The sequence below is a fragment of the Pyxicephalus adspersus genome, chromosome 8, assembly GCF_032062135.1.
Source record: "Pyxicephalus adspersus chromosome 8, UCB_Pads_2.0, whole genome shotgun sequence".
NCBI classification, from domain to species: domain Eukaryota; kingdom Metazoa; phylum Chordata; class Amphibia; order Anura; family Pyxicephalidae; genus Pyxicephalus; species Pyxicephalus adspersus.
This window is the reverse complement of record NC_092865.1, coordinates 5,848,452-5,873,092: the sequence shown is the minus strand read 5'-3', so window position 1 is coordinate 5,873,092 and position 24,641 is coordinate 5,848,452. Positions and strand designations below refer to the sequence as shown.

The 24,641-nt window shown below is 37.9% G+C and overlaps 1 protein-coding gene across 9 annotated transcripts in view; it reads right to left on the bottom strand.

The window, feature by feature from the left end:
* Window positions 1-933: 933 nt before the first annotated feature.
* NFIA (nuclear factor I A) overlaps window positions 934-24,641 on the bottom strand; it is a 320,673-nt gene continuing 296,965 nt past the window's right edge. For all 9 annotated transcript variants that reach the window (XM_072419379.1, XM_072419381.1, XM_072419384.1 and 6 more), the window contains 2 exons: window positions 23,642-23,733; window positions 934-9,420 (listed from right to left, as the gene is read on the bottom strand). In XM_072419379.1, coding sequence (XP_072275480.1) covers window positions 9,403-9,420; window positions 23,642-23,733 — 110 coding nt within the window. In that variant the 3' untranslated portion in view covers window positions 934-9,402. The remainder of the gene's footprint in view (window positions 9,421-23,641; window positions 23,734-24,641) is intronic.

Genomic DNA, 24,641 nt, shown 5'->3' with positions numbered 1-24,641 from the left:
ATTAAAAAAAAAAGATAAAATAAATAGGGGATTGGAGATTCCCACGACTGCCAAATAGAGCCCACCTAATAAAGCAAACAATTACTCAAGTCCTACCACAATCTAAAATTCTAAGGAGCTACCCCTCGCCCTCCCCTTTCCCAAACTTTCACCTGCTCTCTCTGCACCCTTGACTTGTGGCCTTAATGTATAGAGCGTCTGACTTTTTACAAAGGGAGGACAAGTGCTATACACGGTTGATGGATTCTGGGAATTTGCGTCTCATTTATGTAAAGTGGTTTTAAAGGCTCGAAAAAGTGTTTCGTGTTGTGCCAGTATTGTGTCACCAAGTTAAAGTGTCATGAATTTCCAAAAGTGGGGTGATGGTAACATAAATACAAGCAAATAGCACTGAAGAATTCTGTAATACAACTATTTAATTTGTCATATATTGTAGTTTGAATATGATGGGAGAATGCTAAAACAAGCAAACAAAAAAGGGGAAAAATAAGATTAAAAATGTGAATTTTTAGATAAATTTGTTCTTTTTCATGGAAAGATTGAGTTGGATTGGATCTAAGGAAATAATAGACCTACTTTCCATAGGTAGACCAAAGCGGGAAATTACTGGCATACCCATAAAGTACATGTTTGAAATAAAATTGAATTTTTATTCTTTTGATATGGGTATGCCANNTAATTTCCCNNCTTGGGTCCACTTATGGGAAGTAAGACTATTACCTATACCCTCTGTTTAGGGATATGGCATTGTTTGATATATGTATTACCTTTAAGGGGATTTCCTATTGTGTGCAGTTTGTATGTTGGATCTACTTATCAATTGATAAACCGCTATGGACAATTTTTTAAAATTTTCGGAGTTTGGTTGTTTATGGCCAAAAACTCCAACAGGTAAAAATTTTAAAGCACTGAACCAAGTTATATATATATATATTTTTCTTTTTTTGAGCCTTAAGGTACAGTGCATGTGACAGTTAATGCACTTTAATTGTAATCTGATGAGTAAAATGAAGAATAACGGGGCTGCTGAACAAAGAAATATGTCATAATATAAAAAGTAATGCAAAAATTAGACCCAAGGATTGTAAAAGAACTGCTGTCCCTTTTATACAATACAATAATCTTTAGCTTAGCCTAAACATTACAGGTAGGGTCCTCTCCTCCTTTTGTGTCACTGTCTGTATCTGTCTGTCATGTGCAACCCCTATTTATTGTACAGCGCTGCATATTATGTTGGCACTATATATATCCTGTTTAATGATAATTATTCTGAAAATATCTACTGAACAAAATCTTCCACGCCAGGTCTCCTCTAAATAAGCTCCCAATCCCCAATGGGTTATATAGATTGATCCTACCTACTTGTTGGCTATAAACAAGGGTAGATGGGCAGATAACACAGCAAAGGAGCAATTTTGTATTGTCTAATGATAGTTGCAAATATTTCATGAATCAGGCCCGGGTTGTACAGAGTATAATCACTGATTTGAAACACACAAGAAAAAGTACGGTATATGCAGAACTTGTGTATGAAACAAAATTGTGTTTAAATAATTTTTTGTTTGATTATGAGGCTCACTGTTTCAGCCCAAATTCACTGGGTTTAAAGTGGACCTGTGCTTAGTTCTACAAAGGTTTAACTTGCATTTCCCAGCTGTCCATACTTGCTTGCTACATGGCATACTTGCTACATGGCAAAGGACATTACCCTATACCCCCCATTGGTCACATGAGAGGAAAGGAAATGAGTCAGAATTACCAGGTGTTGCCCTTTTGCTACCTGCCAAACAAAGCAGCAGAGAGCAAAGAAAGGGGCAATATTTTGCAGCTGGGAAAAGCAGCAGGTAAGTGGACAAAGCTCAGGTTAACTTTAAATACTTTGCATTTGTTTTCAAAACTTTGTAACAGTGGCTCGCAATATACAGTTTCCCCTAAAATGTCAGTGAGAAAAGAAAAATGACAAAAAACATCAGAAGTAATACTGAATTTAATTCAATATATATCTCCAAAATACTGAAAAACACCCAGGAAAAAAAAAAGATGAAAATTTTGCATTCTCGTTGACATACATCAAAATTTACTGGGCAAGAACGTAATATGAAGGAAAAAAAAAACAAAAAAAACAAGCTAACATAAGTAGTACTGGTAGAGGTTACTAAGCAGTATGGGATTGCATGCATAATTATTGTATGGTTATTTTTACATCAGAAGATTTTTGACTGATAGCAAAAGGCTCACGGTGTATAAATTTTTCTTATTTTCAGAAGAGCATATAATACAGGTTTCACAGGCACTACAATTCGTAAATCAGTTATTTTGCTGGTTTTTATTTTTCAAATATGTCATTCTGTCCTAAAGCTGGCATTTTAAGTACAACTGAGAAAGGCTAGGACCGACTAAATGGAAATTAATAAAAAACAAAACAAAAAAAGCTACCAAAAAGTTGATCATATCTGGTCTTGGGAAAGGGTAGTGCATAGTATTTTTTTTCATGCAGATAAACATTGCTATGCATTTGCATCCATTAAGGCCTTGACCCTAACTAGTCACGTCTATCTCCATCCATCGCTTGGACTATCTTAGCACTGTGTACATAGTTAGCGTTAAAAAACATTTCAAAAACAGTTCTAAACCAATGACGACTTGTAGGTGGTACAGAACAGCGGTTATGTGATCACAAGGTCTATTAACAGAAAATATATATATAATATAATATTGAGTATTTCATGAAAATTAACGATTAAGGCCAGACAAGACAATTTTTGAGTGTGGAGAAGGGTTGGAACCTTGGTAAGGTTTCTATGTTGGTCATTGGGCCTCTTTCCTATTACAACACAAACCCATAAACAAAAGTTTCAAAAAGAAGGTATTTGTGTCCAATGGAAATTTGGATGTTTCCACCAATGATGCCTTGACCAAAACAGGTCTAGTTTTTGTTGCCCATTGGAAGGCTTCAACCTCCATTGCTGGAGAGAGAATTAAGGAAAATCCCCCAATAGCAGTACAAACCAAATGTATGGTCTAACTCTTCTCCACGCTACCAAAATGCCTTAGGGATGAGATGTAGGAGCTGAGTTCCCTATTCCGGGACCCATGGTGACCTGAAAGAGGTCCTAATCCCCACACCCAACGCAAAATTGCCCATTTTGAATATTATGATGTGCAACAGTATGTTATTCACATACAACTGCCCCGTCGGCCTCAACAAACGGCGAGGTTTAGGACAAATGGATTTTGTCCGTAGAAACCATTCGGGTGTTACGTTTCTAGACAACAACGACAGCTAAAATCTGTCCAACTGCAATATGCAATACTCCATTGTACAAGGTCTTAAAATGAAAGCCCATTTAGCTTTTTTTTAAGGCCTTTATATGATGGCAGTCCATCTCAACAGTTTCCATTAAATGTCTCCTGCCAACACAATCCTGCCATTTACAATGATTAATATTTGAACTTTGTTCCATGGAGGCCTTGCAAACACCCCTCCGAGCTCATAAAAATTCCTTACAAGAGACACAATGCCGATTTCTATATTGTTCATGAATGAAACAAATCACCACAAAAAAAAGTTTTAGTTAAAGCATCTTTGTATAGCTAAAAAAAAAAGAATGAATGCCAATAACACTGTCATAACAAGCTGCAAATTGTAAGGAGAAAAACAAGTGATTATGGTAAAACCAGCTTTGGGGGGTCTGCATAGGGAGAATAGATATCTGTGAACAGCAAAAGTGTGTTTTGTTGCCTTAAGTGTACCTGTCACTTACACATTGGAGGCACTGGATGGGAACCCTACCCGGTCAGTCAGTTCTGTTTATGCCCGTATGCCACAGGGGGTAACTACTATGCATCATTGGGGGTGCTACTACTGATATAATTGCTCTGCCAGGCCCAGGAGAACTTTAGGTGCTCTCTTAGGCTGCAGTTTTTGAAATACTGGTCCAATCCAAAATCATTACTCCTTACATCCTTTACAGGATGTGCAGCAGTGTAACTCTAATGATAAAAGTGAAATCTTCGAGGACTGGCTGGGGTGGTATACAAACACACTTTGAATGCCAAAGCATAAACTTAAAAAGGTGCAATATTCCTAAAAAACGTCTTATGGAGCAGGCATTAAAAAAAGTAGCTTAAGCACTGCAAATCATCCTCCCTTTGAGAATATATTTCCAACGCACAATTATTTCAATTTATAACATTAGCAAAGTGCATTTAGGAGTACAGAGAAAAAAAATAAAAGGTCACTTTATGAACGGCAGCACTGACGGTAGAGCTTGCCGCGTCTACCTATATTTTGTAGTGTTCTAGATATCACAGCTTTTTATTCAACGCACACCTCGCTCCTAGGATTGGTTTTTTACAATGCAATGGGATCTAACAGTTCCTGTTCTCCATTATACAATGCATGACTCACTGTTATTAAAATGTAAACATTTTCTATTTAGGAAAAGGCATCAGTTCTTTATTTTGTTGCATTTGTCTTAATTTATGAAATAGTTCTAGAAATATTGATTTTATTTTGAATGTAAAGTTTTCTGATATTTTTTGGCTTTTTTGTGCCAATATCTGTATATTTAGAATTGATGGGTATTTTTTAAATGTCGTCAATATACCTAGCACATCCTAGAGAATGCTGTATATTTCCAAGACATATTAATTTTATATATATATATATATATATATATATATATATATATATATATAAATACTTTTGTGTGGGAGGATTTTATTAGAACCAAATTTCTCAGAAACGATTTATAAGCCAGTGTGGGCTTTGTGTTATTACTGTGCATTGCAAAATGAAAATAACTGGTCAAAAAAAAAAAAAAAAGAAAAGTTAACATTGAGTGCAAATTTTAACTTAGGAATCTAATTTTAAATGGAATATATAAAATATTGTCTATATTATTGAATTTCATTCTACTTGGGTTTTATTATATTGTTTATGCAGAACTTTTAGTCTGCTTTATATAGTCATATATCCATATTTAATGCTAGGTGAACAAGGCAAATTTAAATAAACATGAAGCCTAATTACATTGATTTGAATATTTGATTTATGTAATGCTATATTACATAACAATTTAGTGTCTATTTTATGCTGCACACCTAGCGTTTCTGTGCGTTTGTCAAAAATTAGAATTAGAACAGACATGACCATTGACCTTGCAGTACTTAATGATGGCAGAACTAAACTTCATGAGTTTTAATACTTGACACAATTTTTTCCTTCAATATTTTTGACTACCTTTTTAATGCTTTAAAGCCTTTAAAACTTTTTTTTTTCTAAATAATTTTCTAACCTTAGAATCGGACGTTTAGTGAGGAAAGAATACAGCATACCTGTAAAGACCATTTAAAATGGTATTTTAGTGGCCCATACTTCTCAAGTATAGGAAAATGCTATACTACGGAGAACGAAAAAAAAAATTGTATTTAAATACATACGTACGGGAAACGGGAAAGTTTTTAACTTTAAATCCAGTTCCCGAAAGCATAATAAAAAAAAGAATAAAAATAACAAACCCTTCAGCCTAAACCCTCCCATGAAAAAAAAAATCTAAAAATGCTGCCATTTATAACAAACAATCAGAAAAAATCTGCAAGGCTAAGTTGACAGAAAATTGTCCTCATTTAAACAACATTACAAAAGACCTGCGTTATAAAATAGGGTAGAATAAATCAGTGTATTCATTAAAACTATACAACATACAAATTACTCATCTGAGTGGGCAGTTATGCTCTCTTTGCAACCATGTCTACAACACACACAAAAAAATCCACTAATAAAAAAACAAAAAAGCCTAAAAAAAAAAAAAAGGAAACAAAACCCCAAAACCTACAACTGCCCAAAACTATTGCTTAGTTTGCATGGTTTATAAAAGGGTGCATTTGTATTGTATGTACAACCAATTTTCTGGTAACGCCTTGACTTAGAGCAAGGATTTAGACAAAACAAAACCCAAAAAACGTTTGTCTAGGCTTTGATTTCCCTTCACTGTGAAGCACTGCAAGCTGCTATTTAGTGCACATATGTCATAAGGTAATGCCCAGCTAAGTGCTATAGGGAAGGCAAAAGGATGCTGGATACACAAAATGGACACAAATCACTAAATATACACACACACACAATACAACTACTCAACCACATATCAGATACATATGAAAAAAAATCCAAAAACATTGTATTGATTTATTCTTTTTTTCTTAAATAGAGAGAACTGGTAAACATTGTTTGTTGGAAGTTTTTTTTTTTAAAAACGTGCATATAAAAATGGGCATTATGATCTTTTTTTTGTATTTTGTTGATGCGAGTTGATTGCTGTCTGCTAATAAAAATGGGGTGTGGGATTATCGAAGGAAAAGGAATTTAGGTTTTATTTTTTTTATTTTTTTGTTGTTTTAAGGCTTGCTTGTGATAGGAACGGTTGTAACACACACACCACACGAAAAAAAAAAAAAAAATTGCTCAAAGCAGGGTACAGCTTAGTGCTTCACAGTCTGACTGCTTCTCTAAGAGCCCCTCCTGCATGTGCATTCATAGTCACAAAGGTACGATGACTAAACATCTAACATACTGCGTCAAGTACAGCACCAACCAACTTTGGTCAAATAAAAAAAAAAAATAATAATAAAATCTAATAAAATTTGCTAAGCTTTTTGACTACATGATCTAAGCAGGTATTGCATATTTTCATTGATCAGGGAAAAGAAACAAAAAAAATAAAAAAGGAAGACTAAATAAATTGTCACAATGCAGCAAACATTCCCCCCTCCCCAAAATACTGATCTCCTACGCAAAATAGCACAGACACTACAAGACTAAGCACACTACTCCTACAGGTGGGATCAAACTAAAATCTAAGTGGAGCCTGCAATGCCTGACATAAAAGTCACATTTACAAGAAAAAAAAAAAGTGTCTCCAAAAAAAGTGTGTCTGGGGAATCCCCCCTCCCCCCCAGCTATCTATATAGGAACATGTGCAACAATTCCACAAATAATCGCTATCCAGGGCAAAGGCACATTGATATGGAATTTATTTCATCTTCGTGCAAATTAACCTATTGGTTGCTGGAGAGGCCGGGGACGTATTGAGAATACATCGCAAGGTCTAACGCCGCATCCAAAAGCGTTATAAACAAAAAAATAAAATAATAAAAAAAAGTCAAAAAAAATAAAATGAGGAGCAAGGTGTCTTCCCAAGAATTTTGTGGACATGATTGTATAATAGGACAGTAGCAAAAGCCCTTATTAGGACCGAACACACAAACACACACACGGTTTAACTCCTTCAATGCCAAAAGGGACAAGCGGGCCATCTTCTGGCAGCACGGGGTTTAAAAAAAAAAAAAAAGAAAGAAAAAAGAAAATAATAAAAGGCAAGTGCCTGGAATAGGGATTAAAATGTCTTGTCTTAATGCACTCTACTTTTATCCTACTTTAAGTATATAAAAATGAATTACTAACACTAAACATGCAGAGATTTTTTTTCTGACTGACAAATGTGCCAAGCAGAAAGTATATAATATATGTATAGTATAGGAAACCACCTTTCTTTTTTTTTTTAAGTTGCATGCGAAGCAAAGGAATGCTCCGCTGTAGAAAATAAATCAAGTGTATCCTGTTTTATTTAGGTTTTGATTTGTTTTTTTTTGTTGTTATTTTTAATATTTTAAATTTTAGTACATAACATACATAGCATCTACGATCCAATTTATTTTATTTGCTGAAAACAGCAAGTGCTGCGACTTTGCCCCTTTCCCCCCCCCAAATCAGTGTTTGAAGCCCAGAGGATACAAGTGATGGGGGGGGGAAAAAGAAATCATATGGATAACATCTGGACATCTATAAAGATCCTGAGGCATTTGACTAAATCCTATATTGGGAAATGTGACATTTGACTGAATTGCCATACCCACTAATAGTGACTTTAGCTTATAAAAATGAACAGATACTATGATTCCATTTGTTTTAGTTATGTGCTTTGATAACAGAAAAAAAAAATGATTACTTAGCGTTTAATGTAGTTAACATATTGTGGTAAAAGCACCATTATGTTTTATAATATATTTTTTTTTTTACATTTTCATTTTTAAGGGATACAAGTTTAACAATAAAAAACATAAAAAGCAAAAATAGCTCCCCTTTTCTTTTGCAAGGCTGTTTTTTTTCTTTTTCTTTTTTTTTTTTTAACCCCGATCGTTTAGAGTCCCGGGGGTGGTAGGACTTGGAAAACAAAAATAGAATTTTCAACAATCTCTATCTTACAAAGATATTTACCTATCCAATGAAATTGCACTTTAATCAATCCAAATATGATTGTTTTGATTTTTTTTGTTTTGTTCCTGTCAGTTTCTGTCAATACAGACCATCTTCCCCATTTCTGCGTAATTGTTGAAAATTTGTCTCAGAAAAAGCTTATTTGCAAGTGCAGCATATTTTTTTTTTTCCTTACATGAGTAATAATAGTCCTGGACTGTTTTTTGTATTTTTGTTTTTTTTTTTTTCATTGCTCTGCAACTCGGATGAAAATAAAATGTTAACAGTTTCCTGGTGGGTGATGGATGTGACTAATCCTTGTCAGAAAGAAGGGTGGACATTTTGTGATATGTTAATGCAAAACAGTTTGTCGCAGTCATGTCCAGTAATATCATTTTTGCCACCTCCGCACTGGGTCAAACGATAAAAAAAAAATATTAAAAAGGTGCAGTTATTCCTTATTTAGTTTTACACACGATGCGTGATTTATCTCACAAATCCTTTTACGTGTAGTAGCACTCGAAATCGGGGAAAAAAACAGTGGAGGCACTGGACCACAACTGAGTTGATTTCCAAGGTCTCTGAAATATTTGTAGTGTGGTCGTAGTATCAGTTCGTATTCACTAATATTGTACATTTTATATTAGAGTGCTTTAAGTTATTATTATTTCTCGTTTTAGGATTCTTCCACCAGAACTCCTCGGAAGGGTCACAACTGTTGGATGTACAGAAGGAGTGGCTTTTGTAAAAAATAAAAGGCCGGGCTTCACAATGAGAGTGTTTTTGTTTTATAGCAAGTCAAGGAAAAAAAATTCGGCCTAAGGCTACCTGGAACCACCTAATATTTATGCTACCAATGAAAACACTTCAAATGCTGTGAATCCCAACTCTTCCCATCAGGAACTTTTCTTGAGACCCCCAAAGGTGAGGAAAAAAAAAATTAAAGTAAAAGAAATAAGGCTGAATATTGATGGTTGTATGCCATGCGACCACTTATGATAGTTCTTCTTCGATGCTGTTCTGCTGTTACTGAGTTTTCCCCTTCCTCTGGCGCCAAGTGACTAGTTGACGTTGGTTTCTTCAAATGTTACAGAGATCAGAAGGGGTAGGTGGTCTGTCGAGTGGGCGATAGAAAACTGTGACCTTTATCCTAGGTACCAGGACTGTAACGACAAAAAGGAAACAAAACATTTTTAAACATGTCTATTAAAAATAAATATATACTCAAGTATACACCGAGATGTTTTCTAACCTGAAAATTGTTAGAAAAGGAATATTGGTTTCTATTTAGGTCACACCACTTGATAGTGCTGTGTCATGATGTAAAATGTCTTAAATACTTCTGCAATTGGAGAAGTTATAAGTTTGTTACACACTTTACATGAGGACACAGTGCCATCTAATGGTAGCCAGCCATAATGCACTAAAGATAATTTAGGAACAGGTAACACATTATAACTAACTCAAAAGTCCAAAATATTTTAACCTGTAAAAATGGGAAAAAAGATATACAGACTGTCCGTGTACTTTAGGTTTCCTCCTTTTTAAACTGTTTAAAACATACCATGTATTCACATTATTGTAACTGGCATTTCCTGTTGCCTTTTGTTTTGAGTTAGAATAAAGTTAGTAGTGTTATCTTCATTTTAAGCCCTGGGTTTATACACGAGTAAGTTTTCCCTTTTTTTTTTTTTCAGGAAAAAGTAGGTACTTTGGTTTATATTTGGATTGGTTTATATTAAGTTTGATTTATAACCGAATATAAATGTTATATTTTGCTGATAGAATAATGCCTAGGTGGGATGAGACCCCATAAATACTTGTGATAGTCACATGTTCCATCAGCTACCACTTATGTTAGACTTTGTGAAAGGTTTGTTGTAATTGGCTATGGTAGGTTACTCGACATGGGCACTTCATGCTAAAATGAAGAAAGGTAACTAAATAAAGCATTTTTTCTCCTATGAAGTTAAAGGGTATCCAAATCCAAGAGCGCATGTGTAATATATTGCATATTAACAGTTGCTAGATGTGTGGCTGCATTTGTTTTCCCTTTTTCAGGCTTTTTTTTCCTTGATTTATCCTGGTGATAAAACACACTTTATGCCCCGGGGTGACAATGCTCACTCATTGGCCCTGATTTACTAAAGCTCTCCAAGGCTGGAGAGAATACACTTTCTTCAGTTGCAAATGACAGACAGATACAGACAGTGACACAGGAGGAGAGGACCCTGACCCGAAGAGCTTACAATCTAGGAGGTGGGGGAAGTATCACACAATAGGAGGGAAGATATGGAGTGGTGGGAAGTAGTGATAGTACCGGCATCTATCAGCAAAAAGGGGTGCAAATCTGGAGAGCAGTATAAATGATTTAGCGATATTTTAGCACCACCTGGTATAAACTTGTTCCTCCAATATAAGCCTCTAGAAGCCGATGCAGGTCAGAGTGCAATTATCACAGTTCCCTTCTCTATCCTCTTGGAAAACCTCATAGGCAACTGCCACTGCAATCTGTTGCTCTGAAGTGAGGATGCAGGAATGCTGGTCTCTTGCATTGTAATTGATGATTGCGACCGCAGCCTGGAGCGCCTTATTAAAAAGGCTGCAGGGGACCGATTGCTCAGAGGAGGAAGCATGCAGGAGCAAAGTAATAAAGTACATTGCTTTTTTTCTTTATTTTGGACTCTGACGTTGCAAAGCCCAATGCAAACATTGAAGTATTCATTTGGTTAAATTATGAACCCCCCCCTTTTACCCCAGTGGGACCCCACACTTGTGTGTTTAATTAATCTGTCTTCCCCCGGCACTTTGGAAAAAGTTAGACAAAGGGCCAATTATTTGGTTTCGCTTTGCGGTCTTTGAACCAGAGGGTTTATTTGCATGGGAAAAGAAAGTACAAGATTCCAATGAGGAGTCCCCTTTTTTCTTTTTTACCACCCTCCTCTTTTTTTTTCCCCCAACAACATTTTTGTGAAATAGTTTTGCTGTTTGGGGAAGAGGATGTGAGCTGCGATTCAGCAACACCAATCAGCTTCATGACATGTTTAAATTTAAATGCTAAGCGCATACTGTCGGAGTTACTTTAAAGGTTAGTTTTTAATCAATAGAAAGTGCTGAGTAGGGAGTTTGATTTTAGCTGTGCAGTGCAGCTCTGCAGCCTTTTGTCTGGTGAGACAGCGTTTTAAAACTTTTTTTCTTCTTCTCCCTTCCTCCCTCCTTGTTGCTGAAGATGGATCTTGCAGCGCTGTGCAGAGTTCTATTGCACCCTGGGGTAGGAGTGCATCAGTCTTCTGTATCAGAGAGGGTAACTTCTGTTTGTTTTTTTAAAGCAGAACTCCTAGCCAAACAAACAACACCTTTTAGTTTTTACTAATGCTAATGAAAGTTCCTACTTTTGTCCTTTAGGGTCAGGGCTGTCAGTCTAACACTATGAATATGCTTACAGGAGAGCAGAGTTGACCATGGCCCCGACCTGATGTGTATTCACAATCTTATCAGCAAGCTGGGGAAGGAAAGGCGACTAAGGCCATATCACATATATAGCTTTCTATAGTTACCCCTCGGATAGGAGAGAACCACTGCCATGATATTACAGGGGAAAGCTGCGCATCTGGAAGATGAACGTAGAGTTTGGCCTTACATGTGGGGCATATAACTAAGAACCGGTGCAAATTTTGGTCTCTATCACTTACTTCACTCCTACTGCCTTACTGCCCCTCCTTTAGGGCAGTAACACATTTATTGCCTCCTTTTTTGTTACTGTCTAGCACTGCTGAGCTGCACCAAGCATGTTCTGTATTTGGTCACATGATCTGAAGTCGAATTCCCACCAGAAGCAGAGTTTTGTCTGGGTCCGGGCCCTCAGTGGCTTTCCAGAAAATCTCAAATAATTGGCTTTGCATTTAGGGGGCTAACACTAAGTGAAAGGAGGAAAACAAGATGCATTTCACTATCTCTGAACTGTTTTCTCAGGTGTGCACACATGCTATGCCCAAAATGGGGGGTTCTTGCCATCCCTGGACTGAGTTTCTGGGTCTGTACACCTGCTGTGGCCATTGTGAAGGGCTCCTACCATCCCTGTGCTGAGTTCCAAACCTGGTTTACAAACCTACTATACCCAATATGAGGGGTTGCCCATCCCTGTTCTGAGTTTCACCTGCTGTGCCCATTATGAGGGGCTCCAACCATCCCTCCACAGGGTTCCTGGGTTTGTACACCTGTTGCGTCCATTATGAAGGGGTTCATCCTATCCATGCATTATTTTGCAAAAAAAGGCACTGAAACACCCACACGAGTATGTGGGACCACCTCAGACTCCTATGTATGGGAACAGAACATAGAATTATGAGAACATACTATTGGAGTATCCAATAAGGAGCTAGGGGCTTCATTAATTTTGCATGCATTGAGCTATTATATTTTTTATATTCTCTTGGTTTCCAATAGAGTTAATCAAGGAAATTGGAGATTTGATAGATTTTTTTTTAAAGTAACCATTGTCACTGAGAAAATCCAAAGCAAGATTAAAGTGAAAGTCTTCCAAAGGGAACGCTATCTAATCCTAGCAATAAACAGTCAAATGTTTTTATTGGATTTAGCTTTAATTCTTAAACAAAATCAACCAAAAATCTGTTAGAAATTTGGGCCTCAACTAGTAAACTGATGGATCATTGATCGGGAAATGCCAATCTTGTAGCAGACAGGTGGAAGCTCCAGGTGCTTGTCTGCCGAACCATAGCTTTGTACTGGCTCAATGCTACCTATGGTTGCACACCAATCATTTTTTGATCAGAGTTTTTACTAAACTTTATTGGATATCAAGTGGTGGAAGGCTGTAAAATGAATTGATTTTCATTCAGGGAAATATTGATCATTTTGCCAGAGATGGCGTATACCCAAAGGTGAATGCCTCCAATACCCCTTGTTTTTTGTTGCATTTCTAGGAAAGGAAGTGAAGAGAAATTTCCAACTGGTCACAGGTAGAACTAAGATGCCAGGTGTAATGCAATGTCTCAGCCAAAGCTAAATTTTGTGTATAAGTACTCTATAAGCCAACAGGTTCACTTTAAAATAATTGTACTGCTTCCTTTAGTACTGTGGAAGGAACAAACTGCTGCCATCTTGTTTCACGGCACCACATTTATCAAAGCAGCAGCAGCTTCCCCCTCTTAATGTAAGCTACCGCGTCGTCCTACCGTTCAAGGTGAAAGCTCGGAGACAATTCTGCAGTCCGGTGTAGATCTTAGCTTCTCTTTCTCCAGTCAAATGAAGAAGTAATCTCATCAGATTGGAAAGTGCTGAGTAAGGATTTAATAAACCGCTTGCAGATGTGTGTCATCTCCAAGGTATTCAACTCATGTAATGCAAAACAGCCCCACGTAGAACGCTCTTATAAAATCCCATTTAACCATTGAGAAGTGAAAGGGGTTTTAGTGTCCTCCAAGGAGCTTTTTCGTACAATTCTTTTTTTTTTTGTTCCCCCCCCCCCATTCCTAATTTACTGCGCCATGAAAGTTGGAACAGTGATCTGCTTGTGTCGGAGGACCGAGAGAGAGTTTTATGGACCATAAACAATATACTCTTAGCTGCATCCTAAACAGGAAGTTCCCTGCACCGACATGGCCGTTGGTCTGTGACCGCCCAATTTTTTTTTTCATGATGGACGAAAGCAGAGCCGGTTTTGACAATTTCATCAGCGGTGAAACTGCCGACAAAGCACTTAGAGAAATTTGATTATAACTTTTACATTAAGGTATTTCTCTGGTGAGTTTTTCTATTCTTTGCAGCCGGCTGGACAGAAATTTTCACCCTGCGGCTGATATTCTTGCTGGAGGCACTGAATCTACACAACCAAGGTCAAGCTGAAAAAGAAAAGGATTCTGGGAAAACAAACCCTACAGGCCAAAAAAGTGACAAGTGGGGCAGCTGGCAATGGGTTCTGCCTAAAGAGAGCAAATATTTGGGGGTTTTCTTGCTCTCTTGGCATGCTAGTGTTAGGAAAATAAAAGTGGGCAAATAGTCTATTGATGGGGGTGTTATGGCAAACCCCTAACATGGCAAAGAGTTGAGATTACCATGCAATACAGGGATATTCCTAATTCATACACTGCTATAGATAGGTTTAAATGTTTGTTTTTTAAGCATGGTGATCAAATAATGTCAATATCATTAATGTGCAATATTATTTTACCAAACCTTTGTTTCTATATATAGGTTTGGTAATACTCTTGTACATAAAGGCAGATCTTGCTTACTACTAAGCAAGAATGCACAATGGCTGCTTTGTTCCTGAAATATGACGTGGAACAATGAACCAATCAGCAGCTGCATATATTAGGAGTGATTGCACTCTTTTATGCATACAGTAAAATTTTATAATAGTCTATTTTGCTGGCTAGCACTTCATTCATCCTCACACTTTACAACAGAAAATGCTGTTGGTTTTATTTCACCAGCTCAGCTCCCCACTAGCATGGGATTGGCAGTAATTAAACCCTCTAATGCAAAAAAGCAAGAAGACGAACAAGATGGGAGGAGAGCAGAATGCATTTGCAGGACTTCACTGCTTTGAATGTGGATTTTGAGGTTGAATTGTTCCATAGTGCCTGCAGCTGATGAGGTTGGTAGGGGATTGGTTTGAAGTTTATGTGTTTTTTGACATATGGAAATGTCAATAGAATGTCCACAATTCTACTTTATGTGCTGATGAGAAACCCTAATAACCCCAAATACAATCCTACCTACTTACAGCATCATAACAGGAGTTGGATGAGCTAGATTTCCATCGACGATCCCAGAACCCAATATCCCTGCCAGGTTACACGCCAGCCAGTGTTTCCATTCCGTAATACCAGCTGTAACACATTCCTATTGCCACATCTTTTGTGGGTATAATTTTTTTCTCTTTTACATAATAAATTGTCCTTTTTATTGTGCCATGCTGCTGCGGTTTTCGTATCTTTGTTTTGCTACACAGAGAGCTCTGTAGTACCAGTTCAGCTGCAGGTAGTGTTACAATGGGATTTGCCAGGCATAATATAAAGCTGAACAAATATCTACACTGAGTGAAGGGGATTGTTAATGTGGATTCCAGAGCTGGGTGTGACACCTGGCAAACTGCTCCACATTGAGGAGTTATTTAAGGACAAGGAAATCTGTTTAACAGTGTTCGGCACAGTGTGGCTCTCCAGGTGTGATGGAGACATGCTATAGCATGTACAGTGACAGAGAAGTAGACATTAACTGAATGAACAGCATTGTGTAACAAAAACAATTGCCATTTGTAGTAATACAATTCTTCTAGTTTTTTTTATGCTTTGTGGCTACTGATCAAAGACTCATCGGGTCAGACTTGTGTGGGCCAAATGGCAATCCATCTTCAGCGACTACTGGGACATATTGGAGCAGTCAGTGAAGAGCTGGAGGCAAGTTCTGGTTTCCTGCAGGACAGTGGTGGGAGCTCAGAAGGGAAACGTGCAAACTAGGAAAATGAACCATAAAAAGAGCACAGGGCCAGGATGTAGTGCAGCCAGCCAGAAAAAAATGTAGGGGTTGCAAGAATGCAAAGGGGTTGCAGTAAAGAAGAATATTAGGGTAGATTTAGATAAAGAACTTATAGGAAAGTGATGGTGCCTGCGATGATGCATCCAGAAATACTGATAGTAGTTGGTGGGGACAGGAATTATAAACTAGATATAACAGGGCCATCCTCTGGTTCCCTGATTGCCAAGTACCAGCGATTTTTCACAGATACATGGCTGGAGAGGTTCCACTTTTATTAGTGAAGCTGAGTGATCGAGCAAACCTGGAATGGATTTCTTCAAAGTCATTTGCTTTTTGCTAGCAAATGTTTTGAATCCTAGACCAGATCCATTCCAGGTTTGCTGGATTACCCTGCTTTACTAATGAAAGTGTATACTCTCCAGCCTCGAGAACTTGAATAAATCGGGCCCACTGGTAAAAGGAAAATTGCCTGCCTTTGTAGGTAGGTTGGAATTTTTGGGGTAAGTAGTTTTAACCCTTTTAAAAAAATCCAAGCAACTTTTTTTCTTTGTAAAGAAAGCCACATCTTATTTCCAAGCTGCCTTCTTTTTCACCGGTTCCCTTGTTTTGAAAGCCATTGACTTTTAAATCTCCAGCACAACGTCCCCCCTCCTCAAGCAACAGCCCAAGGGTGGCACGGTTTCTCCTCTCCTATTTTTTTTTTTATTTCTTTTGGTAAGGAAATAGCATAGTACACAGATCAGAGGCTTTCCAGACTAAAACCCCAACTGTACACAAAGCACAGGAAAATGCACAGAGGCAGAGCAGGGTACAGAAAGGAAAGGGGGGAAAAAAGTGAAAGCAGCTTAGTATGTGTTAACTCTGCCATTCTGTCGGCTTAAAGTGAATTTTATGCTTGATCAACAGTCCCTCTTTTATTCTGGCCTTCTTTCATTCATTCAGGAACTTCAAAGGAACCACCACGAAAGTACCTGATCCTACAGGGGAACCAGTAAGGGTAGTCTAAAGAAAACAGAGAACGGGGAGCCGCAGACCCCTGCGGACGAAGTAGTTCAAAGAGAATATTCCAACAATGATTACATTTTGTAAATCTTTTTACCAAGGACAGCTTGTTTCCTGCTTATTCATGAAAAATAGATTGTGACCATTAAACACAGCTCTGGACAAGACTTCAAGCCTCAACAACGGGATTAAAGCACACAGGAGATAGAAAGTGTGTTAAAAAAAAAAAGAAGGGGGGAAGAAAAGTCTCACGAGCTTAGATCTTCCGCGTGGCCATTCTGCTTCTCAGAATTTCAATTCTGGCGTTTTCGTCTGAAAGGACGTGCTTTAGCGAGGCTTTCTGATGAAATTTGCAAAGGAAATTTTATTTTCTTTTCAGAACTTTTTAAGAACCTTTTCGAATCTTTTCACATTCTCTGGATGTGCACGGTAAACATTGTCATACCTGACGGTAGTTGTGAGGACAATGCACATTTTAACTGCTGGCACGAAGGCTTGGACAACAGATAAAAAAACAATAAAAAAATCAGTCAGTGGCTTATATATTGGTGCCAAATCCACTACAACCAAAGTCAAATATGTAAAGGTGATGCTTGTGAGAATGTGTGTGTATGCCTTTGATTCACAAAAAAATACAAATTTTATCATGTATAAAAAAAGCTTGAAAACTCAAAATAAATTATATGGATTCACTTAGCCTTAGGTAAAATAAATTTAAACAACGATTTAAAGACAGATTGTCTTTTTGTATATTTTGGTACCATATATTTTTTTTATTTTGGTGCCAAAAGCCACAAATCTTATTAGGAACTAGGAAGACATGATTAAGAATGAAATCTATCCATTTGCTATAGGCCAATATTATCACTAAAAATGCAGTCCGATCATACAATACAGACTGGTGAGGTTACTGACAGCATTGAAAATGCAGCCTATCCATTCACTAGAGATCGGTGACATCACTGGGCCTATTCATTCTCCAGAGACCAGTGACATCACTGAAAATGCAGCCTATCCAATCACTAGAGACGGGTGACATCACAGAATGAAACCTATCCATTCGCTAGGGGCCAGTGACAGGGAACGCAGCCTATCCATTCAACAGAGACCAGTGACATCACAGAGAATGCAGCCTATCCAATCACTAGAGACTAGTGACATCACTGAGAATGCAGACTATCCATTTATTAGAAATGTGTGACATCACTGAGAATGCAACCTATCCAATCACTGGAGACCAGTGACATCACTGAGAATGCAGCCTATGTATTCATTGGAGACTAGTGACATCACTGAGAATACAGCCTATCCAATCACTAGAGACGGGTGACATCACAGAATGAAACCTATCCATTCGCTAGGGGCCAGTGACAGTGAACGCAGCCAATCCATTCAACAGAGACCAGTGACATCACAGAGAATGCAGCCTATCCAATAACTGGAGACTAGTGACATCACTGAGAATGCAGCCTATCCAATCACTGGAGACCAGTGACATCACTGGGAATGCAGCCTATCCAATAACTAGAGACTAGTGACATCAATGAGAATGCAGCCTATCCAATCACTGGAGACCAGTGACATCACTGAGAATGCAGCCTATCCATTCACTAGAGACTAGTGACATCAATGAGAATGCAGCCTATCCAATCACTAGAGACCAGTAACATCACTTAGAATGCAGCCTATCAGAATGCAGCCTATCCAATCACTAGAGACCAGTAACATCACTTAGAATGCAGCCTATCTATTCATTAGAGACCGATGACATCTCTGAGAGTGCAGCCTATCCACTCTTTAGAGACTAATAACATCGCAGAGAATGAAACCTTTCCATTAATTAGTAACATAATTTCCCACATAAAAGTGTAACAGGTACCCTTTAAAAATACAGTACAGCAAGATGGACTTGTGAGGGGTGACTATCAGCCACAAGAGTTCATAGCGGTGATTAATCTTTCTCTGCGCATCTCTAGCACATGATAAAAAAAAAATCAATTGTACTGGCAGGACAAGCACTAAGCTGCCAGTCAAACGAATGTGATTTGATAGAAGACTGAAACGCCGCACACAGAGAGCAGGAAGATACAGACCGCATTCAGGTCTGGTTCACCTGTGCCCGATCAATGCTTTCAATAAGGCTTCTGGCTCTCCCCAGCAGCCGACGCTAGGGATAAATAATGCACACTTAGCTGATTAACTTATGCATACCATTCTGTACAGTGTAAACACATAAAGACGCACAAGTAAAATGAAAGGGATGGAACTAAATGTAATATTTTATTTATTAATTTTGCATCACTTGGACGCGTCCTCGCTTTCCATTTTTCTCTTGTAACAATTACTGTAGCAACTTCTCTGACAGACGGGATCCATATATCGATCGGACAGGCTGATGCAGTAACACAGTGCACTAATTTGATACACCATTATCTGTTATGGATGTGTGACTGGACGCTAAATGGGACTGGAGAAGATTGGCTAGAATGAACACAAAACAGGAAAACCTTAAAGAAGAGTTTTGGTGTGCTGGAAGTGCCTGATCATGTATTTAACACAAGAGGATGGCGAAGACATTATTATTACACAGTATTTATATAGCAGCAACATATTACGCAGTGCTGTTCAAAGTCTATAGTCATGTCACTAGCTGTCCCTCACAATCTAATATCCCTACCATAGTCATATGTAGTCAAGGTCAATTTTGGGGGGAAGCCAATTACTCTAACTGCATGTTTTTTGGATGTGGGAGCAAACTGGACTACCCGGTGGAAACTCACACAAACCCAAGGAGAACCTGCAAACTCAATGCAGGTTGTCCTGGCTGAGATTCGAACCACCAGACCTAGCGCTGCAACGGGCAGAGTGCTAACCACTGGGTCACCAAGCTGCCCATTGTAACAAGATTTCCATTTTTACCAACTTTAGTTGAAAACTTCTTTAAAAACAAGTTAAAGCAAATTAAAGTAGTGCAACACCACCAATTAACTTGAAATGGTTGTAGCTTTGGAGTTCAACCAACTAAAGTCTGAATTTTGAAAGAAATGGCTCACCTATAGAAGCTTTTAAAATGAATAGAAAGTCAGAATGTGATTTAGCTTGCTAGTGACTGTCCAAAAGTAAAACGTCAACCAGCGTGCTAATGTGATCTAGAAATTCTAAAGGAATCAATATGCTATGAAGGTAGAGGATATGAAAGGAAATTATTTACTTTTTCATTGTCAAGATAAAATGATTGGGATAGCTTATGGTTTTTGATTATTGCAATCTGAAAGGCCAGAAGAATAGAGTCCCAAAAAATCAATCAATTCACAATGGAGCACCATTACCAAAAGAGTCCTAAATTGTCAGGCTCACCATGGCAAGGAAGGAAAATATTTAGATGTTGCACTTTACATTTCTACCCTCTTCAACAACACCAGTGGCCTTTGCAATGTTTTCCGCAACCAAAGATAAAAGTGTTTATTTTTACCCCTGGTGTCCACATATCATGCTGGATTTGTGGCCTAGAACAGGGAACACAAGTTCAGATCAAATATCAAGACCTCGCTTTAGACTGGGATAAAGAGCTATGGGAATTCTCCATATTCTTCTGGTGTTGAACTCAGATGTCACAATCCAAAGTTGTATATATCCTGGTTCTGAACTATGTCCTAATGTACAAATCCAAAAACAAAGCCTTTAATACACATAAAACACAGGGAAACCGGTGATACCATCTACATCATATAAGAAAAGCCTGCAAAGGGTGCTGTAACCTGTTTAAAAATGTTAGACTCCCTTTCGCTGCTCATTCTAATCTTCTGAAAGCTAAATTTTGATTGGTGGCTTAGTAGATTTGACAGCTAATGACATCTTCGAAGTGTAGACAAATGGAGATTTTGCTAATGTAAGACAGTTCAGGCATAAATTATAAATGCAGATGACACAAAGCTATATAGTGGAATACAATCCATCCAAAATGTCAGTTTACAAGTTGTCCTTCACACACCGGCTGATTTGAAAGCAATGTGGTGGAGAAGTTCAAAGATGATAAATGTAAACAATTGCATGAAGCAAAAACTACAATAGGACATACAAAATATGAGTGCTAAATTGGGCAGATAAACAATTCTAGTATGAAATGGAACATAGGCTAAGGAGAGGCAGAGAAGGAAACTTCATACAATGCAAGAAGGAATTCTGTTGGAGGAAACATGAACTGAGAAAAATGTACTCATCCTTGTAAAAGGTGAGTAAGGATTAGAACTCCTTGTATAATATAGATAAACAAAAAACACAAGGGCATTTCTTGTACCCGGAAATAACGAAGTTTACTTTGCGCATATGTAAGGGGTTCTTTACAATTAAAAATAATGTAATAGACTATGCTCTATCCGGATTAGATTCATAAAATAAAAAAGTATTTTTTTATAGGTCCAAAAGCATGTGGACACACCTCCAAATCTTCAGATGTTTCCATTGAAGGGAATCTGTTAATGTTACAGCATTTGAAGATATTGTAAATAATAAAAGTTAATGAAAGAAAGTTTCCAGAATTTTGGTTTCAGAATGACCATGCCCCCGTTTATAAAGACATGGCGTAACCAGTTTGGTGTAAAGGAACTCAAATGCTCTGCTTAGAGACCTAAACTCAACCCAACAACATTAAGGATGAGTTAGAATGCTGATTACAAGCCCCGTCTTATACTTGACGTCACAAATGCACTTTTGGCTAAAAGGTGCAAATTCCTGCAGACAAACAAACTCTAGGGGAAATCCTCCCCCCGAATAGTGAAAGATATTATGGCCTCAAATGGAAGCCAGCACCATATTAATGCCCATATAAAGTTTTAGAATGAGATATCCAACAAGCTCATAGAGGCAATGGTAAGGTGATGTCCAACAAGCTCAAAGAGGCGATGGTAAGGTGCCATCAGTGAATATCTTTTCGGTTTTAAAAATCTCAACCTTTTTGTACCTGGTGGGGGGAAATGTAAAAATTCCAAAACTGGATTGACAGGGGCTGACGGCTGGGTTCTAAATCAAATGATTTACGAGGACTTGAATTTCGCACCTGTGATATGATGTCAAATCTCTCAGCCAGTGTCATGTTAAGCAATTCTTGAAATAGTGAGAATAGTCGTTTGGTTTTAAAATAGAACGACGCAGATGATGAGTGTCTATAATGCGTAGACAAGCGGGAGGAATTTAGTCAACAGTGACAGAGGATACGTTAAACTGGCAGCAAAAATAAAACTTTGAAATTAGCAGGGAGTGATTAGCAAAAATATTGTCCAATCATCAAGTATTAAGCCTTGATAATCAAGGCAATCAACGCAGACAAGAATGGAGTGATTGGAAGCAATGCTGACCTAAAGGAAATGATTATCGGCACATTTTTTCCTGAAGCTCGGCCAATTCCCATAATGCCTGTAGTCCATCTGGTGGTCATGTTGGTGTCCCAGTCCATGTTGCATTTTTCCATTGTATTATTTGCCATCTGTGTCCAGTTTGGGAGATTTTCTTCTACATTCAAAAGATAAAACGGAAAGTGGAGAAAATGTCTCCAAAGTGGGGAAAATATCCTCAACACTATGAAATAGACAGGTGTCCAAATGGAAGATTTCCCTATGCTTCCTGCTCTGCCACTACACGGAGTTACCCTTTCTAGTGGGAACATGCAGCAATGAAACAAGTGTTCAACAAACTGTTTTCATGTCTACTTCCAAGCAGTTTCCAATGCTTTGCCTATTTGTTAATATCCAGCATCACAGTAAATACACCTGTGCATTACAGCCCTTTATACTTCTATGGGGCTGAGTTCCTGAGTTGTGCTAGTCCTGTAGAAGACTATGGGGCTGTAAATATTATTAACAAACAGAATTTATATAGCGCCAACATATTATGCATAGCTGTACAATAAATAGGGGTTGCAAATGACTGACCGATACGGATAGTGACACAGGAGGAGGAGAGGACCCTGCCCAGAAGAGCTTACAATCTAGGAGCTGTAATGTATAGCATTGAAAGCAAAGGGAGCCACTGGCCAGCTATACATCTGAGAAAGAGGAAGGTGGGGGCAAATATAACTACATTATATATTTTGCCAAGGATTTTTCTGGAGGAAGGGTTACAGGTGCTTTGACTTAAATCCATCACAAAGTTGTGGGGTGTTTTGTGACGCCATGCTTCCCTTTACTCACCCAAGTACAGACGCACACAGCCCACTATGAAAATCATATGAAACAGATTATATTTATGTGCTGATGCTTAAAGCATTCTCTCCAAGCATTACACAAAATCTGAATACATGTTTTATAACAGAAGGTTGTATTTGTGTCTTTTTTGCTTTTATTGTATTCATACCAGATGTTTACAACGTGGCGAGGTGAAATCCTTCGCTTTATTAGGCTTTAAGGAGGACAAAGATTAAAGTAAACCACTGCTGATGTCTCTTTCTGAAAATGTTGCCTGGTTATCATTCTGATTCAATTTTTGTTTAATTGTCTGAGGAGACTAAAAAATCAAAGTATGGAGAACAGAAAACATTGTAAAGTGACGGTACCTGGCAATATATGTTGCAGCAATCAAGTTGATTGCCAAATAAATATGAACAGGACATGTGCCCTTAATGTTAAAAGTGGTGATCATTTCAGGTGATTGTCCCTCTTATAAACATTGTCAGCTAAAAAATGTTATTTATAAAGAGCAGCAAGTTCGACAGCCCTGTTGATAAATGAAAACAATCTGAGATCTTTGGCCATGATGTTGCAGAGATAGTCGAAGACTGTGGGCATGGTGCAGAGATTGGTCAGAGACTATAAGGCAAGGCTCTAGGGATTCTGTTAAAAATTCTCCACTCCTTGATCAATTTGGAATTAAAATAGCATCGCTCACCTGAGTCTGTTGTGGAATATTTACAAAGCCTGGATCTCGAGGTCCAACTCTGACAAATCGGTTTGCTGGGGAAGTGCTAGGTGTTGAGAAGGCTGCAGAGAAAAATAAGGTAAAAAGTTAGTAAAGAAAGATCAAACCAGAAAAAAGGAACATATTATTACTAATAGCTTCCATTGTACAGCACAGAACAGGGTGACAATGCAAAAGCACAACTGAGAAACACTGACAAAGTGTTGTCATCCTAGGAAATGCCTGAATAAGGACAAATCAAGAAGGATTGCCAGGTATTGCATTTATTTATACCATAGATCTAAAAATTCTGGAAATGCCTTTGAGAATACATTGGCATGTTAATGAAGAAGATGTTGTGTTTGAATTCTGCATCTGCTAGTGTAAAGTTCTTCTGTAATATACTGAAACGTCAATCCCGTGTCTAGATTTTGTAATGCGAGGGGAAAGCGGCGTGTAAATTTGGGACACATTATTTTGCATAGTGGCAGCAGAAGGAGCGATCAATTTCATATTCAAAACGTTACTGCTTAGCTGGAGAGAATCCAAGCCATTGGAAATGATTGTAAAGCTTGTGAGCCATGAGTCGACTTAAGTGCTCAAATAATTATATTATAGCTGAACACTTCTGCAAATAGAACTGGAGCAAGACCACTAGCCCACAAAGTCATTTACATTCTGTAAGCTGTCCCGTTACATTCCTGTGAAGTGATTAACATGTAGGGCAATTTACCAGGGGTGAGTCACATGACGTGTGATGATGCAGGAGGCCATGCAAGGAATATGCATTCATCCATAGCCTTTGCATTACATCTATGCCATGTACTCAAGTGGTAATAGACAGCAATGTTAAAGGGACAGTCCTTTTTAAAGGTAACTTTTTATATTTAAGCATGAGAAAGCTCTTGATACCAATGTCTGCCATATTTTCTAACCTCTGTTCTAGTTCATCTGGGAATTTTGGGTTTCCCTGTCCACCTTTTTGTGCTCC